General features: G+C 42.1%; 1 protein-coding gene across 4 annotated transcripts in view; it reads right to left on the bottom strand.

Moving 5' to 3' along the window:
- Window positions 1–5,868: 5,868 nt before the first annotated feature.
- The window catches only part of LOC115224464 (protein saal1-like), a 48,975-nt gene continuing 34,355 nt past the window's right edge, over window positions 5,869–20,488 (bottom strand). For 2 of the 4 annotated variants that reach the window (XR_005003863.1, XR_005003862.1), the window contains exons 12-14: window positions 18,828–19,188; window positions 12,102–12,103; window positions 5,869–5,909 (exon numbers count right to left, since the gene is read on the bottom strand). Coding sequence is in view for 2 of the 4 variants with exons in the window: in XM_029795372.2 (XP_029651232.1) it covers window positions 18,979–19,188 (210 nt within the window). In the remaining 2 variants the exon portion in view is untranslated. Of the gene's footprint in view, window positions 5,910–6,842; window positions 7,268–12,101; window positions 12,104–18,811; window positions 19,189–20,488 lie in introns of those variants that run through there. The other 2 variants (XM_036513437.1, XM_029795372.2) reach the window with 2 other exon arrangements.

Consider the following 20,488-nt stretch of genomic DNA (forward strand, 5'->3'; position numbering starts at 1 on the left):
ATGTGTATGTGTGAATGTATGTATTTGCGTATGTGTGCGTGTATGTGTGTGTATGTATATATGTACACTGTATGTATGTATTTGTGTATGTAGGTATGTGCGCAGATGGATGTATGTGTGTGTATGTGTGTGTGTCTATGTAATTATGTATGTTTGTATGTATGTGTATGTGTGAATGTATGTATTTGCGTATGTGTGCGTGTAAGTATGTGTGTGTATGTATATATGTACACATGTATGTATGTATTTGTGTATGTAGGTATGTGCGCAGATGGATGCATGTGTGTGTATATGTGTGTATGCATGCATGTATGTGTATGTATGTATTTGTGTGTATGTATGTATATATGTACGCATGTATGCGTGCGTGTGTGTATGAATGCGTGCTTGTATGTGTGTGTATATATATATGTACATACATCTGTTTATTCTACTCGTTTACTTGTTTCAGTCACTGAGCTGCGGCCATGCTGTAGCACCGTCTTGAAGGGTCCTAGCGCATCACATCGACCCCCCCTATACTTCATTACTTTCCAAACCTGATACTTATTCATGCGTCAGTGCGCCGACCAAAGCCTTGTGAGTGGATTTGGTAGACGGAAACTGTAAGAAGCCTGTCCCGTGTCTATCTATATTTGCCCCCCCCCCCCACCGCCACCACTATCTCTTGACAACCGGTGTTGGAGTCTTTTACTCTTTTACTTGTTTCAGTCATTTTGACTGTGGCCATGCTGGGGCACCGCCTTTTAGTCGTGCAAATCGACCCTAGGACTTATTCTTTGTAAGCCTAGTACTTATTCGATCGGTCTCTTTTGCCGAACCACTAGCTTACGGGGACGTAAACACACCAGCATCGGTTGTCAAGAGATGTTGGGGGAACAAACACAGACACACAAACATATATACACACATACATACACACACACACACACACACAGACATACACACGCATACACACACACACACACACATATATATATATATATGCATATATACGACGGGCTTCTTCCAGTTTCCGTCAACCAAATCCACCCACAAGGATTTGGTTGGCCCGAGGCTATAGTAGAAGACACTTGCCCAAGGTGCAACGCAGTGGGACTGAACCCGGAACCATTTGGCTGGTAAACAAGCTACTTAACACACAGCCGCTCCTACGTTTCCGTGACTGAGCTGTTCGACAAAAGAGATCGGTAGAACAAGTACCAGGCTTTTTTTAAAAAGTGGGGTAGGGGTGGGGGCGATTATTCTACTAAAATTTCTTCTTGGCGGTGCTCCAGCATGGCCGCAGTTAAGTGACTTATACAGATAAAAGATAAGATAATAGTATGTATGGCAGAATGGAGGTGCGTCGATGGTGGTTTCGATTCCTGGACCGGGCGGTGCACTTTGTCCTTAAGCAAGACACTTCATTTCAACTGGCAAAAAAGAATTATCCTGCGACGGGGCCGGTGTCCCGTCCAATGGGGCTTATGACCCTATGGCTCGGATAGGACCCTTAAACTTTTCTATATATAAACTACTACTACTACTACTACATGTAGTATGTGTTTGTGTCTATGTTGTTGTTGTGGTAGTGTTGGTGTTGGTGATGGTAGTAGTAGTAGAAGTAGTGGTAGTAGTAGTAGTAGTAGTAGTAGTAGCAGCAGGAGCAGTCGTGGTGGTGATGGTGGTAGTGGTAGTAGTGGTGGTGCTGGTAGTAGTAGTAGTAGTAGTAGTAGTAGTAGTAGTAGTAGTAGTGGTGCTGGTAGTGGTAGTAGTAGTAGTAGTAGTAGTAGTAGTAGTAGTGGTGCTGGTAGTGGTAGTAGTAGTAGTAGTAGTAGTAGTAGTTGTAGCAGCAGCTGTCGTGATGGTGGTGGTAGTAGTAGTAGTAGTATGCATCATAAGCGTCACCTCAATCATCGCCGCTACGACGATCATCACCACCACCAGCAAACCGACATCTGGCCATCACAATATAACAAAAAAAAAAAAAAAGATGAGAAGGTCACGACTGGAAAGCCTTTCATCAGAGTTGATCTGGGCAAAGCTACATCAGCAACGTCTTCACCACCACCACCACCACCACCACCACCACCACCATCACCACCGCTATTACTATAAGTTGGCCCATCACCAGCATCATCACTGTTGCCAGCTGCAAGAGATTGTATGCGGTTAGCTCAAAATGCTAGAAATAGCTGTCAAATCTATCTTAAATTACAGTATTACATCCTTAAAAACAGACGTAAAAACTTGAGTAATGTAGTCTTGGATATACAGTAACCTAGATTCGGACTGGGTTATCACGGGTGGAATGTCTTTGACCATAAGGGCATCCTCTGCAGTTATATTTCAACTTTACAATGGCAATCAAATCTATAATCCGTACGTGACTGTAAGGTAAGAAACTTGCTTCCCAACTGCGCGGTTCCGGGTTCGATCGTCTCTTTTGCCGATTTGTTAAGTTACGGAGCCGTAATTTATGAACGAAATCAAAAGAAATCTAATCTACAGAAATTAAAATTTTTCTAATTTGTATTTACAACGTCATTATATCGGTAATGTTGCCGGGCGAAATGCGTAGCCGTATTTCGTCTGCCGCTACGTTCTGAGTTCAAATTCCGCCGAGGTCGACTTTGCCTTTCATCCTTTCGGGGTCGATTAAATAAGAACCAGTTGCGCACTGGGGTCGATATAATCGACTTAATCCGTTTGTCTGTCGTTGTTTGTCCCCTCTATGTTTAGCCCCTTGTGGGTAGTAAAGAAATAGGTAACGTTTGTCCTGAATTTTGATCTGAAAAACCTCTTTCAACTTTTCGCGGTCATTAGAGGATACTGTTGTTTTTTTTTGTTACTCTTTTTACTTGTTTCAGTCATTTGACTGCGGCCATGCTGGAGCACCGCCTTTGGTCGAACAAATCGACCCCCAGGACTTATTCTTTGTAAGCCTAGTGCTTATTCCATCGGTCTCTTTTGCCGAACCGCTAAGTTACGGGGACGTAAACACACCAGCATCGGTTGTCAAGCGATGTTGGGGGGACAAACACAGACACACACTCTTTACTCGTTTACTTGTTTCAGTCATTTGACTGTGGCCATGCTGGAGCACCGCCTTTAGTCGAGCAAATCGACCACAGGACTTATTCTTTGTAAGCCTAGTGCTTATTCTATCGGTCTCTTTTGTCGAACCGCTAAGTTACGGAGACGTAAACACAACAGCATCGGTTGTCAAGCGATGTTGGGGGAGTGAAAAAAACACAGACACACAAACACACACACATATATATACATATGCATATATATACGACAGGCTTCTTTCAGTTTCCGTCTACCAAATCCACTCACAAGGCTTTGATCGGCCCGAGGCTATAGTAGAAGACACTTGCCCAAGGTGCCACACAATGGGACTGAGCCCAGAACCATGTGGTTGGTAAGCAAGCTACTTACCACACAGCCACTCCAGCACCTATGAGCGTTCCCCAACACCTGAAGACCAGTAGTTCTATTGTCAAGTCAAGTTGTCGTCGCGAACAAAACTTTCCATCCCCCAAATTTTAACTTGAAAAAAAAAAAAAAAGAAAACGAAAATATCAAAGAGTTACCTCCCCTAGCAAACAGATTAATCTATATGAAGTTGTTTCCCTCTAAATCTTGATTATTACCTCCGCTTTAGCGACGGTGGACGTATTGTTCTATTTGCTTTACATATTAGTTCTACACGACAGTTTTCTCTGTTGGACAGGAATTTCTTTATTGAATAGAACCTTGGAATGCATCTCTTATGAAATTATGATACTTTCCATTTAAGTTTGAACATAAGAAGCTTTGTTATAAGAAGCCAGAAACGGTGTCCGACGTGTTTGTAAATGTAGAAAACAAGTTAATTAATGAGTTTCGATTGTAATTAATAAAATGTCAAAATGCTTATAAAAAACATCGGATCTTTTCGGTTTGAACGGCAGTTTTTTAGAATAATTTCCACGTAACTAAACACTTTTAAACTTCGTATACTGGTAGAATGTGTTTATAAAACATCTTTTTCTCTTGGCTTTATTGAGAAAATTCTATGGTTTGTAAGATATTTGTTGGGCTTTTTTTCTTCAATTTCTGCAATTTCAACCAATCAATGACGTCTATTGAGGTAAAAAAAAAACATTCTGTGCCGTATGAATTTGTCCCTCGTTTAAGAAACAGATTGGGTTTATTTACATTTGTGAAGAAAAAAAGATACCCTACCCCTCACTCCTAACCCTAACCCTAAAACAGATTGAAATGCAATAGATCGATACTAGGGTCATAATTATGGGTAACAATTTCATATGACACTGCTAGAAAAAACTGCCGTTCAAACCGAAAAGATCCAAAACATCAAACAATTTTTTTTCCAGGACTGTTTTTCTATAGTAATTAGTGTTGAATCTTTTTTTTAATCTTATTTTAATATCAATTCTATTTTCCATAAATGAATATATATTTTTTTTATAGTTACATATATTTTCACATAAATTAAAAGAAAAGGAAAACAAAATCAAGGCAGGACAGTGTTATCAGTTCATTTTGAATATTTTAATTAAAGTAAAGGTGAATGATGTGGAGGCACAATGACCCAGTGGTTAGGGCAGCAGACTCGCAGTTGGAGGATCGTGGTTTCCATTCCCAAACCGGGCGTTGTGTGTTTATTGAGCATACATATATATACGTTGTGTGTTTATTGAGCATACATATATATACGTTGTGTGTTTATTGAGCATACATATATATATACATACATACATATATATATACACACACGTATGTTAGTATTTATCCTGCAATGTCGCTTGACAACCAGCATTGGTGTGTTTACGTCGCTGCAACTTAGCATTTCAGCAAAAGAGACTGATTGAATAAGGACCAGGCTTTAAAAGAAAATAAGTGCTGGGGTCGATAAGTTCAATGAAACTTCGAGGTGGTGCCCCAGCATGGCAGCAGTCTAATGATTGAAACTTTTACTTCAATTTGAGAAACAAGAGTTTGTGGAATTCATGCATTTCTCAAAGAGTGTAGCAAGAATTTTCCAGCTTCCTGCACATGGTTGATTCAGAATTCGAGTAGAGTTAAGGCAACAAGCTAGCAGAAACGTTAGCACGCAGGGCAAAATGCTTAGCGATATTTCGTCTGCTGCTACGTTCTGAGTTCAAATTCTGCTGAGGTTGACTTTGCCTTTCATCAATTCGGGGTTGATTAAATAAGTACCAGTTGCGCACTGGGGTCGATATAATCGACTTAATCCATTTGTCTGTCCCCTCTGTGTTTAGCCCCTTCTGGGTAGTAAAGAAATAGCTATTTCGTCTGCCGTTACGTTCTGAGTTCAAATTCCGCTGAGGTCGACTTTCGGGTTTGATGAAATAAGTACCAGTTACACACTGGGGTTGATGTAATCAACTATCCACCTTCACCCAAAATTTTCAAGGACTTGTGCTTGGAGTAGAAATAATTATTCAATCAAATTATTCTGTCAAATGCAATGTTTAATTATTTACATTGTTATGAATTAATCATGCATTATCTCATAGCCTTGAGGTTTCAATGGTAGGAAGGTTTAATTTTTGGAATAACATTGTAGGGTAGGTGTGAGAAGCCAGATCTGGCTAATTTTAACATAAAACAAGTAGAATATTTAGGCCGAATGTGGCCAGTTTAAATGCTAATGGTTTAATCTTATATCTGGAACCTCATAACTTAACAAACAGTTTAAGGCAAGTTGGAATCAACAGGACTATAACATCATCATCATCATCATCGTTTAATGTCCATTTTCCAGTTCTGGCATAGATTGGACAGTTTGACCAGAGCTGGCAAGCTGAGGAGCTACATGGGGCTGCTCTCTGATTCGGCTCGGTTTCTGTGGCTGGATGCCCTTCCTAATGCCAACCATTTTACAGAGTGTACTTGGGTGCTTTGTACGTGGCACTGACACAGGTGCTTTTATGTGACTCCAGCATGGGAGCTATTACATGGGGCTGGCATGGGTGCATTTTATGTGGTGCCAGCCACAGGTGCTTTTTACATGGTTCTGCTACATGTGCATTTTATGTGACACTATCAAACGGCTCCAGCGGGACGATCCTCTTCAGCAGGAGGAGTAGGGTTAACACTTCTGTTGTGGAGCGAGCTGGCAGAAACGTTAGCACGCCGGGCGAAGTGCATAGCCGTATTTCGTCTGTCTTTACATTCTGAGTTCAAATTACTCCGAGGTCAACTTTGCCTTTCATCCTTTCAGGGTCGATAAATTAAGTACCAGTTACGCACTGGGGTCGATATAGTTGACTTATTCCGTTTGTCTGTCCTTGTTTGTCCTGTCTGTGTTTAGCCCTTTGTGGGCAATAAAGAAATAGGCTCCAGACACCTCGGTCTTGCAAGTGGTGGACTTATATGAACTATGAAGACATGAAGAAGAAAAAAAACAGAAGTTTTTAAAATGATAATAAAAACAAGTAAATTTTCTCATAAAGATTTATTAAAGGCTATTTACAGTGTTTTAAATGTTTGACCACATTGTTGTTGTGGCGGTGGTGGTCTTCGTCGTGGTGGTGGTTGTGGTGGAGGTTGTGGTGGTGGTGGCTGTGGTGATGGCGGCTGTGGTGGTGGTGGCTGTGGTGGTAGTGGCTGTGGTGAAGGTTGTTGTGATGGTGGTTGTGGTGGAGGTTGTGGTGGTGGTGGTGGCTGTGAGGAAGGTTGTGGTGGTGGTTGTGGTGGAGGTTGTGGTGGAGGATGTGGTGATGGTGGTTGTGGTGGTGGCGGTGGTGGTAGTGGAGGGGTTGTGGTGATGGTGGCTGTGGTGGAGGTTGTGGTGGTTGTGGTGAAGGTTGTGGTGATGGTGGTTGTGGTGGTGGTGGTAGTGGTGGTTGTGGTAGTGGTGGTTGCGGTGGAGGTTGTGGTGGAGGTTGTGGTGATGGTGGTTGAGGTGGTGGTAGTGGTGGTGGTGGTTGTGGTGGTGATGGTGGTGGGGAATATTATTTAAGTCAGAGGTGATAAAAACAAAGTTATTTTCCAGCATGGAAATAAATTCAATTTTTATTTGGTGGGGAAGAGCAGCCAAGTGGCAAAGTGGTGAGTGTACTGGATAGGAATATTGTCATGGGTTCAAATACTGCAGAGATCAACATTATCTTTCATCCCATCGGATTAGTAAATAATGCAGAAATTGAGTACTGGACTTCATTATCTCTCTCTCTCTCTCTGCTTTCTTTGTGCTATATGATCTTTCTTTCTTTCTCTCTCTCTCTCTCTCTCTGCTTTCATTGTGCTGTAAGATCTTTCTTCTCTCTCTCTCTCTCTCTCTCTCTGCTTTCTTTGTGCTATATGATCTTTCTTTCTCTCTCTCTCTCTGCTTTCATTGTGATGCAAGAAAAGATCTCTCCCCCTCTCTCTCTCCGTTTTTCGGTCGTGTTATTCTTTGCTCCGCAGTGAAAGATTGTTTCTGTGCTGAAAATTGTGAAAATTTGCTGTTTTGGTTGTCGAAACCACTTCTTTTCTGCTGTTACAGCAGAATTTTGCTTTTGTTTCCCCCTTGTTTCAAGGAAGAAACAGCTAAAAACATGAATTTGTCACCAATTTCTTCCAAGTCCGAGGAAACTTTAAAATTTTGTTTCAAGGCATAGACAAGAATGTGGGAGGAGGAAGGTGAAAGTAAAGAGACGTCTCACGCGAGCGTTACAAAAGCAGACGACAATATGTCTGGCGAAGCTAGTAAACGACAAGAAAAGGCAAAAATAAATTTTGCGAGTGCAGCAACTCGCTCCTGTGAAAATATAGTCATCAACAAGGAAGAATTAAAGAAATACCAAGGACTACTAAAAAAAGAAGGTGATAATGTGAAGTTGTTCCCTCCCAGTGAATTAATTTATGCGACGGAGTGAGGAAAAACTGTCATATACAAGACGTATAATGTCAAAAATAAGAAAATTGACTTCGTGCAGAGAGAAGCCATTGAAAAATGTTTGAGGCCGATATGGCAACAAACTACGTATATAACAAGGGGTAGTCGCTTCGGAACGGTAGAGGTGCATTTCCCTAGCGAAGAAATAGCTAGGGAACATTCAACAAGAACGTTGAAGTCAGAAGAGGTAGTTCTTTTACCATTTTATTTAGGAATGAGAACTAGCAGGATAACAGTCACGGACATTCCGCCCGAAATAGATGTGGATTTTATAACAGCAGCGATTCTCTTAGGCAAAGAGAAAGAAATTGCCATTCTTCAGTCTAAAAGATACCGCCCCACAACCTGGTATGGACAGGACTTAGAGCTTGTGATCCAAGCGAACCCCTCGGACTTGGAAAAATTGCCAAGCTCCCTCATCATTGGAGATAATACCAGCTTGATGGTAATAGTCGAGGGAAGAAAACCGAGGTGCTATAAATGTGGCGAGAAAGGCCACATAAGGTCGAGCTGCAAGAAGACAGCGAAAGAAAATACTGCAGAGGCAAGCACGATGCCGAAAACAACTTCACCGCTAGAAATAGCAGCCACGTCGCGCACCCCAATTGCCGAAATTCAGCCGACAACGGGAGAAAAAAACGACAACAACGATGACAACAACATCAACAACATCCAGGAGTGGGTCAACGTGGAAGCTTCAAAAACAAGACGGAAACGGAAAAATCCACCCTCTTCGGATACACAGGACCATACTCTGACACAGACAAGCACACCCACACCCACAAATACAGTCGCAAACACACACATAGCCAAAAAAACACACACACTGGAAAAAGCACACACAAACACTCACACACCTACCACAAGCACGCACACACCTACAAACACCCACGCTTCTACAAGCACGCACACACCTACAAACACCCACGCTTCTACAAGCACACACACACCCACAAACACACACACACAGCCCCCTCCACAATCACCTAACAAAAAAAAAAGAAACACCTTCACGGTGATAAATAAAAACAATAACCCATTAAGGGAAAAAATTAATTTACTGAAATCGGCGAAAAAATATATCGCAACAGATATAAATAGTATTATAATCTGAAAATGTAGAATTTTATACGATAGATAACGCGGATTATTTTGAAATTAAAAAATCTTTTGCGGAGGACGTAGGCCCGTTACAGAAGAACTTTTCAAGCCATCTGTACAAGCAATTCGCAAAAAAACTGACCTCGCAAAATACAACACTCACAGACAGAAAAGATGAGGGTGAAACTACACCCTCTCTTCCGTTAAAACAGTAAGTTTTAAACATTCGACTAAATTTTCACTTTCTCGTTTAAACTCGGTTGTATAAATACTCGCGGCCTGGGGTCGTATTGGAAGCAAGGCTACCTCCTTAACGACCTTAGGTCGCATCGTTTGGATGTAGTGGTAATTACCGAATCCAGACTGAGTGGGCTGCAGGCTTTTTCGCCCCTTCTAAACGGCTATGAGAAATACATTTCTCCCTGTCGATCTGGAGGGGGCGGAGGAGTGGCAGTGCTGGTCAGGAAAAACCTGGATTTAGAGATTAGAACTGTCTTTATAGATCCGGAAGGCAGGTTGGTCGTTTTGGATGTGACGCACAGCAGTGGTAAAGTGTTCAGGCTGGTCGCTGTCTATGCTCCCTGCGAAGGAAAAGCCGGGCAGAAAGAGTATTTCAAAAGCCTAGAGAATTTTCTTGGCACGTCGAACAGGTTAGTATTGCTAGGTGACTTCAACATAATTTGCGATGCAAGCGTAGATTATGTTGGCTCGAGAAAGAATACGAGGGGATTACCTCACCTCAACGATATGCTAAGTCGTTTCGAATTGGCAGATAGATTCAGACTGGACCATCCAGACACTCCAGAGTGGACCTGGGCAAGAAACGACGGGTCGTCCAGATCTTATATCGATAGAATCATAACTAGAAGGAAAGATAAGAAAGTACTTAGCTGTCCACAACACCATATCGTCAGCTACAGCGATCACAAATTAGTGACCTGTACGCTCGACATAGATAGCATGTGTAGACGAGGTACCGGTTACTGGAAGCTAAACAAGTCACTATTGGACTGTGAAGCCTACAGGAATCGGATTAAACAATTAGTAATGAGGGCGTTAACCGGATCCATTATCAACAACAAATGGTGGTACGCCCTGAAAAGAGCCATCAAATTTGAGTCAATTAGGTTTAGCAAAGAACTAGCTAGTGCTAGAAACAAAGTAGAAAAGGAACTAGTTAAGGCAATAGAGGAGGCAATGAGGTCAGGCAGTGCATCGAAAGTGTTAGCGGCGAGGTTAGCACTCGACCAACATCTCAAAGCTAAACATGAAGGGTGCATTGTCAGGGCTAAGATCTGTGCAATGAGACAGGAAGGGATCAACGCAGCCGGATGGGCCCGGGTGGTAGAGGGCCAGCGTGGTAACAACTCAACCATTCGATCCTTGACGGGCCCAAATGGTCGATTAGTAAACGAACCCGAGGAGATGTGCAAGGTGTTTCATGATCATTTTGCCCAGCTATTCGGGAGGAGTGGCGAGCTGGAGCGCGGGGAGAAGCTCGCAGACTTCCTAGCCGGTTCGCCGCGTCTATCGGGGCCGGATGCGGAATCTTGTGAGGCGCCGATCACAGCCAAAGAAGTCGAGGATGTGTTGGCAGACTGCGGCGGGGACAAATCGCCGGTACTCGATGGTCTGCCTTACGAACTCTATAGTAGCATGCCAGACTTGTTTGGGCACCTACTTGCATGCGTGTACACCAACTGGCAGCAGAACGGGAGAATTCCTAAGTCTGTGAGCCGAGGGGTGGTAGTGCTGTTAAGAAAGGACCCAAACAAGGGGGATTTAATTGATAATTTTCGGCCCATCACTCTGCTTAACGCAGAGTTGAAGATTTTGGCCAAGGTCATTATTAGGGCAGATTCAGACCAAGTTGAAGCAGCTTGGAAATCTCCAGCATGCATGCGCAGAGTTGGATTCTTCCGGGAGGCCTGCCGGAAGTTCCTTCATGCGCATGCGCAGAAAACTAGCAGCAGCGGAATTTTCCCTCATATCGTCCTCTCGAATGCTGGCAGCCGAACAGGACAGTCGTGTTTTAGCAGCTCTCTCTAGTTGCTACCTCGTGGTGTTTCTCCGCTATGCTTGAACGGACAGGATTTGGCTCACTCCACTTGACTACTGCGACGACCTCCTAGGCTGCCGATTCGCCCTGGAAGAAGAATGTATATATATTGTGAATCCAGAAATAAAATATTTATGCTGTTGACTCTTTCCTTCAATTAATATTTTAATGTAAAGGATGCGAGCTGCACCCATCCAGTGCAGGGACCTCTCATCCTGTTACAATTGCTGACCCCTGAACATAAAACGAACATGCAAGCCAACAGACGTACACAGCAACTCACCCAGGTTTCTATACAGCACTGTTTGTGTATCAATTCACTGTCATTTTCACAGCTAGTATACAACCTGCGGGCCAGACTATCTCTCACCACCAATGCCGCCACTATAGTGATGTCTCTCCACTTTCGCTGTCACTATCTTCATAAGTTGGCTGAACCGAATAAGAACGAAGTCTCAACAAGCAAGAAAGCGAATCAGTTTCAGCCTCTTCTCTGTCACATGACACTATATCAAGCAAAATAGATGCGCTGACACGACGCATGGATGAGCTATGCCGGGAAAATAGGCATCGTTCGCGTAGTCGGAATCGCTCTGCCTCTCGTGTCTCTAGGCCACTTTCCGGGCTGTGCAGGTACCATTCCAGATTTGCTCAAAAATATAATAGAGGTTATCGAAGTGGGGGATAAGAAGCTTCAGGTGAAGGTAGAAGGGAGGAAGCCTCTGTGTTTTAGACGTGGTCAGCTAGGCCACATCAGATTCTAGTGCAAATCTCCCCACCAAAGAAGTACCGAATCCCCCACCTCCAGAAGCAACAACATCACCTTCATCACCAAGAAATGACAGAAAACACAGAAGATGGGGAATGGTAACAACAATGTAAGAAAAAAGGGCAAAAGAGAAAAAAGCCATCAACCTGCACTATTGAGCCCAACATTGAAAACAGCGCAGAAAAAAATAATACAGAAAATTCAGACTCCCAAATGGAACTTATTTTTCAACCACTTGGACCAACCAGTAGCAGTAAACATGAAAAATGAACGTCTAATTACGAAAATTGAAAATAGAGAAGAGAAACTGTGCACAGTTGTGGAAATTAGCTGCCCGGCGGATGTTAACATAAAGCTGAAGATCAGTGAAAAAGAGAACACCTATGCTGAACTATTGAGAAATCTGCAGTTACTCTATCTAGATTACAAGTTCAGGTTTCTACCTGTAATTATTGGGGCTTTGGGATATGTAACACACTGCCTAAATACCAATCTTGAGAAATTAGGCTTCTCAAAACCAGAAAGGCGACTACAGATCCAATCCATCACTGGAACTGTAAGAATTTGTAAAACTTTCCAGACTGCTCCAAAAAGTGTTGCCCCCACAGGCGTTGACCCCCTCAGACGATACCACGGAGGTATCAGAGGGTGGATTTACAACACCTTGAAAATGAAAACCTTCCCCATCGACACCCCCTACAAAAAAACCTAAACAATACACAAAAGAAGTCCCGCCCGACTGCCCCGGAAGAAAAAGAGGAAAACCGTATGCTTGTCGAATACGACACTACGGAACAATACACCAACGAAGCTATTGTGACACATCAGATGACAAAACTTTATATTCAACATAAAGAATTAACGCGGAGATGTGCAGCAATAGGGGAAATCCTATACCACGACTTAAGGGAAAGGAACCCGTGCACCATTTGGAAAATTTATGAATTACCAAATTATGCAAAGGAAGAGGCTGATCCACGTGTGGTGAAGTCGGCCCCAAATTCTCCAAGGAAAAAGTAAGTAGAACTTTTTACTTTTTGTGATCGAACTCACTTAACTTTGGTTCTTTAAATGTGCGTGGTCTGAGTTCAATATGGAAGCAGGCATATTTCCTCGACGATCTCAGATCACATGATATACATGTAATGGTTTCCACAGAGACCAAGCTGGACAATCTACAAACCTTCTCGCCTCTCCTGAATGGCTACGAGAAAATTATGTCTCCTGGCCAGACCGGAGGGCAAGGGGGTGTAGTGGTACTGATCCGTAAAGGCTTGGCTCTGCAGACAAGTACAGTCTATGTGGACCCTGAAAGTGGGCTGGTCGTCCTTGATGTGACATACAGCAGTAAGGCCTTCAGGTTGATCGGAAGGAGGAAGACGACCTATATCGTCAACTTGCTGGAAGGTACTGGTTTGGAAGGGGTACAGGAGCTGAGGACCATAATGGAAGATCAAATGGGGAAAACATGTGGAAACAGTCTTGGGGCATCCTGAGGGATAACCTTGATAGATAGATATATCGCAGTAACATTTTTCATGCTTTCATTAACTCCCAGGATGGCAAAAGTGTCAATTAGTTCAGTTTCCTCTCTGTTTTCTCAACCTTTGCAACAAAAACCCTTGCAGATAAGAAGAATATTATCATTCTCAGAAAAGAGAAGCCAAAGTTTGGAATGGAAATCAGAATCAAAGTGGGCAGCAAGGAACGTCATTGTTATTTTGATTCTAAGTATTATGAACAGTATGAAAGGATGACAGGATGTCCCACTTTGAAGAAATTGTTGTTCTCCATTTCAGATACATTGTCAACATAAGAATGCATGGACAACTAAAGGCTACTGTGATTTGGACAATTTGATTACAGCTTTCATAAGATACAAAAATAATCTGAAAATCATCCGAATTCCATAATTGCTCTGGAAACCTTTGACCGAAAACAGATTGATACAGCAATCAATCATTGGGAAGCAGCTTCAATCAATCAAGAAAAATCATGAACTATTGAAAAGGTTAATTCATTGTATTGAAATTTTCGCCTGTCAAGAATTGGCATTTCAAGGATACAACGAACCAGAAGAATCAAACAATATGAGGAATTTTCTGGCTAAATGTGAAGCAGTAGAGGAATATGATTCTCGTTTAAGATTGCATCCTAATTACAAGAGGTAAAATGCCAGTTGCACATTTTCTGAACTTTGAAGTGATATTCAAAATGAGATAATTGTATATCCATGGCAACTGAAGGTGAGATTAAGGCAATGATCATGGAAACATAATTTGCTGCTGTCATGTTTGATGAGACTCTGGATCATTGAATGAGATTTCAATTATGTGTTTTGCAATTTGTTGATGAGAAAGAAAATCCCCGAGAAAGGTTTTCGGGATACATCAAGATCAGTATAGACAGAAGAGCTGTGTAGTGGAGCATGCATGCATGAAGTGGATTCGATCCACCACAGCCAAATTTAAATCAACACTGCAACAGAACTTATCCCACGATGGAACAATGGTTTTTCTCTGACAGCAGTTTTACATGTTCCAGATGCCTTTAACTAGGCCGAAATAATGTCTTCACCACTTGACCCTTTCTAACCTCTTCTACTTCACCAAAAGCTAGAATAAGAGATAACAAGACCACCAACTAAATCTATTGTTTTCAATGATATATCTATCCTTCTGGATAGTTATAAAAGCAAGAACACCCCAAGCAAAAATAAGTTCGTCACAGTCATGACTACTCAACGCAGTTGATCACTGGTGATAACTCGTGAGTTGAGAGAGAGTTAACATCAGTTGGTGAACCGACCACTAGAATTATGGAAGCAGGCAGACAACACAGTCAGAGGGAAAAAGAAAGACAACGTCCCACACTCTCTCACTCTCACTAGCTCCAATTCTGTTCTCTTACAACATCATTCTATCTGTCTCAGCAATTACTACTAAGCAATGAAGAGAACCCAAACACAAACTTTACATTGCATGCTTTTGGATTTATCATAACCTGCCTGTCAAGACAAGGTATTGTAAATTGCTTTAGTTTTAACAGGAGACTTCAACACTATTCTCAATGTGTGAGTGGATAGTGTAGGCTCAAATAATAGAAAAGGAAGCCCAGGCCTAAAAAGGCTACTAGCGAGCTATAAACTAGTAGACCAATACAGACTGGATGAACCGCTCGTCCCACAGTGGACGTGGTCTAATAACGACGGTTCACTAAGGTCTTACTTAGATAGGGTTATAATAAAAGATAGTGACAGCGATATAGTTAGTTGTCCACATTTTCACTGTGCCTCTTACACAGATCACAAATTTGTGACGTGTGAGGTGCAGTTAGCTAAGTGTCATCGACAGGGACCTGGGTACTGGAAGTTGAACAAGTCTATTTTGACTAGTAAAGTCTTCCGTACCCAGAACAACAGATGGTGGTGCGCCCTCAAATGAGCCATTCGTTTAGAGTCTCTCAGATTTAGTAAAGAGCTAAGTTTAGAGGGGACTAGAATAGAAGGGCAGTTAACTAAGGAATTAGAGGAGGCCATAGCATCAGGCTCTACATCCAGTGTGTTGGTGGCGAGAACAGTATTATTCCGGCACCTCCAAGCCAAACATGAAGGGTGTAGAGTCAGGGCTAAGTTACGCGCGGTGGGCAGAGAAGGTATTAACGTTGCTGGATGGGCCCGTCGTCTGGAGAGTCGGAGAGGCAGAGAAGCCTCTGTACAGTCTTTAATTGATGAACAGGGTCGCTTAATCAACGGACTTGTACACCTGTTCTCCATATCACAGAGTAACTGAGCCAGCTTGTGTGTGTATACCACATGTGAAATACATAAATTGATACATGTTTATCCTATGATACCCTCAGTCAATTTCTGGACCTTCCAGAAATTGAAGTACTTGTGAATGATTGGTTATATTTAAATGAATTTAAGGAGAGAGAGAGAGAGAGAGGTTGTGACAGTCACGCCCTCCTAACAAAGTGAATGAAATAGTTACAATCAGAAATTGAACCTGGCTCACACAGTTTATAAGGTCTACATCGCCTGCAATATGGCCTACATGCTGTGTAGTGCAGGTGCAAGTAAGTATATACACAACAAATACACACACACTATATATATATATATATAGTTATAATATTAGGGAGTATAACTCCAAACTTACAGGGAAAGTTCAATTTAGTATAAATCAAATTTTATATATATATATATATATATATACTGGCTGATGACAGTCAAGGCTGATCTGGAATGCAACCTAGGCCCCCATATCTACGGCGTTCGCCGCTGGAATAAGGAGCAGTTGGAGATCACGCGGTCGTTAGCCTTAAATCGCCAGGCCTGGTCGGCATTTGTGAGAGATGCAGCATTGAGGATGAATGAAGCAAGCTCAACCCACCCCGGGTGAATGCTGTTTACAGCAAAATATATATAAATACAGAGTGGAGTGAAAGTCACAAAGAAGCTTGACATTTTAAATTCATTTGAATGAAATATTTTCTTTCTAATTTACAAGACGTGATTTTTCACACCTAACATACATATATTTCCTGTATATATATATATATATATTGGAATACACACACACACATATTGCATATGATTGTTAAGCTGCTGTAAACTTAAAACAAACATAAATGAATTATTAACACCTTTGAAACTTCAAGACTTTTGGGCTCACCTTGTGTGTGTGTGTGTGTGTGTGTCTGTGAGAGAGAGTGAGAGAGAGAGAGAGAGAGAGAGAGAGTGAGAGGTACTATTTCAGCACATTGAAAGATATTTCTGTGTGTGTGTATATGTATACACATATACATATATAAACACACACAGGTACAAAAACATACATACATACATATATATTAGGTGCATTTCAGAAGTTTTGAGACTATTTTTAGGAGATGCAGTTATAACCGTTCAACACTACTGTAATTTTATATCGTTACTATACATCAAATAAGCTGACCTAACAACTTTTCTCATCCAAGAATGAAGGAGATGAGTGTCAGAGCACTTAGAACCCATCCTACTAAATACTACTTGTCACAGCTGACCAATTTACAGAATGCAGTCAAGACTTGAAGACAATTTGGAAGCTAGCTACACAACAGGCACAAGAGTGGCTGTGTGATAAGTAGCTATAGGCGCAGGAGTGGCTGTGTGGTAAGTAGCTATAGGCGCAGGAGTGGCTGTGTGGTAAGTAGCTATAGGCGCAGGAGTGGCTGTGTGGTAAGTAGCTATAGGCGCAGGAGTGGCTGTGTGGTAAGTAGCTATAGGCGCAGGAGTGGCTGTGTGGTAAGTAGCTATAGGCGCAGGAGTGGCTGTGTGGTAAGTAGCTATAGGCGCAGGAGTGGCTGTGTGGTAAGTAGCTTGCTTACCAACCACATGGTTCCAGGTTCAGTCCCACTGCGTGGCACTTTGGGTAAGTGTCTTCTACTATAGGCTCGGGCCGACCAAAGCCTTGTGAGTGGATTTGGTAGACGGAAACTGAAAGAAGCCCGTCGTATATATGTATATGTGTATGTTTATGTGTCTGTGTTTGTCCCCCCAACATCGCTTGACAACTGATGGTGGTGTGTTTACATCCCCGTAACTTAGTGGTTTAGCAAAAGAGACCAATAGAATAAGTACTAGGCTTACAAAGAATAAGTCCTGGGGGTGATTTGATTTGATAAAAGGCAGTGCTCCAGCATGGCCGCAGTCAAATGACTGAAACAAGTAAAAAGAGAGAAAGAATAAACTTTTGCATTAAACTGGGCAAAACACTACAGAAACTTTTGAAGTGCTCCAGACTGGCACAAAAGAGTCAAGGAATGGGCAACATCAAAACTGTCTCTAATCTTCCCTATAATCCAGCCCTTGCTCCCTTTAACTTTCAGTTGTTCGTCAAGCTGAAGGAGAACGTCAGTAGAGAAGAGGCGAGAGACAATGAAAGCTGTGGGAGAAAGAGGGACAGCAGGGCATCAGAGACGGTTGAGAGAATTTGCAGTTTTCAGGATGGAGACCCTTATGTGTCTATAACGATAATAAGCATACAGTTTGGAATTGATGTGGAAACTGAATACAGAATTATTCATGAAGATTTGAACCTGTGCAAAATTTGTGCAAAGTTTGTCCCCAGGGGGCTCCGTGATGAGCATCGTAGTAACCAACTACATGACAAAAAAGGGCAACATTAAAACTGTCCCTAGTCTTCCCCACAATCGAAGCCTTGCTCCCTCTGACTTTTGGCTGTTCCCCAAACTGAAGAATAAACTAAGGGGCAGTTGATTTGAAGATGAAGGAGGGTGTGACAAGAGTCCTGGACATCTTCACTTTGTAGGTCTACCATGGGACATTCATAAAAGGGCTGGAGCCCTAAGATAAGTGCACTGAAGTTAGATGAACCTACTTCGAGGCCTACCATGGGACCTTCATAAAAGGGCTGAAGCCCTAAGATAAGTGCACTGAAGTTAGATGAACCTACTTCGAGGCCTACCATGGGACCTTCATAAAAGGGCTGGAGCCCTAAGATAAGTGCACTGAAGTTAGATGATCCTACTTCGAAGGAGCTTAGAGTTTCATACTTCTTAGAAATTAAAAAAGGTCTTTCCTGATAAAGCCTGAAAATTTCTGGAATGCACTTTATACACACACACATATATACACATTCATCTATGACTATACATACTTTCTTGCACACACACACACACACACACACATATGCAAAGATCAACCATGTTTTGACACATACTTGTGTGTGTGTATATATATATATATATTTCTTTACTACCCATAAGGGGCTAAACATAGAGGGGACAAACAAGGACAGACAAAGGGATTAAGTCAATTACATCAACCCAGTGTGAAACTGGTACTTTATTTATCGACCCTGCGAGGATGAAAGGCAAAGTCGACCTCGGCGGAATTTGAACTCAGAACGTAACGACAGACGAAATACCGCAAAGCATTTCGCCCGGCGCGCTAACGTTTCTGCCAGCTCACCGCCTCATATATATATATATACATACATACATATAAATTCATATGCAATATACACACATATACACACTTACTAGCATATACATCTCTATTAATTTACCCGCTCAGACAGAAAGTAACAACCCCTCCGCAGCCACCTGACCTCTCGTGTGAATAAAAGCAGCAGGAATCTACATTCAGTCATCATCGACAACTGTATCCATGACAACGTGATGGAGTCTGTACAGTCCGTTGCTATCACTGACAGCTTTGAGGTGATGCAATGGATTCTTGATGTCCTCACTCTCATCTTGTAAAATAAGCAACAAGTAATGTAGGTGTAACTCGGAGCATTCTGTGTCCAGGTAATGGAGTAGCTGACACCAAACGGAGTCTTCTGTAGTTTTCTGATCAAAAGAGAGAACAAAATAAAATTATAATACAGTCACACTGTGTTTGTATTTGTTAGATTACATTTTTGATTTTGTTAATATCTATTTCTTTACTACCCACAAGGGGCTAAACACAGAGGAGACAAACAAGAACAGACAAACAAGGACAGAGAAAAGGATTAAGTCGATTATATCGACCCCAGTGTGTAACTGGTACTTAATTCATCGACCCCGAAAGGATGAAAGGCAAAGTCGACCTCGGCGGAATTTGAACTCAGAACATAACAGCAGACGAAATACGGCCACGCATTTCGCCCGACGTGCTAACGTTTCTGCCAACTCGCCGCCTTTTTAAAAAATAAACGAATACCTATTTCTTTACTACCCACAAGGGGCTAAACACAGAGAGGACAAAAAAGGACAGACAAAAGGATTAAGTCGATTATATCGACCCCAGTGCGTAACTGGTACTTAATTCATCGACCCCAAAAGGATGAAAGGCAAAGTCGACCTCGGCGGAATTTGAACTCAGAACGTAACGGCAGGCGAAATATGGCTACGCATTTCGCCCGACGTGCTAACGTTTCTGCCAGCTCACCGCATTTTGTTAATGTCACCTGAATCACCAAGTTTACAAAGGTCAGACCTTATATTCAAGTCTTCTTTCTGTAGAATCAATGAAAGAAAATATTCTCAAGGAGAGGGTGACAGTCCATAACAGACAGAGCTCACCTTTGGAATAACTGACAATTGCCACTGTGTCATCTTCGCATTACTATCACTGGCTACAACAGTGAATTACACTGAACTGTGGTGTCTACTTACATCCCAGTAGACTGGACTGTTAACAATTTAGTGTCTTGGTCGTGGACACACTACAATAAACTGCACTACACCAAGCTACCTATCTACATCAAGACAGACTGGACTGTTGATAATAGGCGGCAAGCTGGCAGAAACGTTAGCACGCCGGGTGAAATGCATAGCCGCATTTCGTCAGCTGTTACGTTCTGAGTTCAAATTCCGCCGAGGTCGACTTTGCCTTTCATCCTTTCGGGGTCGATTAAATAAGTACCAGTTATGCACTGGGGTCGATATAATCGACTTAATCCGTTTGTCTGTCCTTGTTTGTCCTCTCTGTGTTTAGCCCCTTGTAGGTAGTAAAGAAATAGATAATAAAGAAGTGTTATAGAATGGACTATACCACACATTCGATTGTCTCCCTTTTTTTACTCATAACCACAGCATTTCATAGTTTGGCAGATGTTCCAGATGTGACCATCCAACATATTTTTTTTTCAAGCATTATTATATT

Source organism: Octopus sinensis, linkage group LG25 (genome assembly GCF_006345805.1).
Source record: "Octopus sinensis linkage group LG25, ASM634580v1, whole genome shotgun sequence".
Taxonomy (NCBI): domain Eukaryota; kingdom Metazoa; phylum Mollusca; class Cephalopoda; order Octopoda; family Octopodidae; genus Octopus; species Octopus sinensis.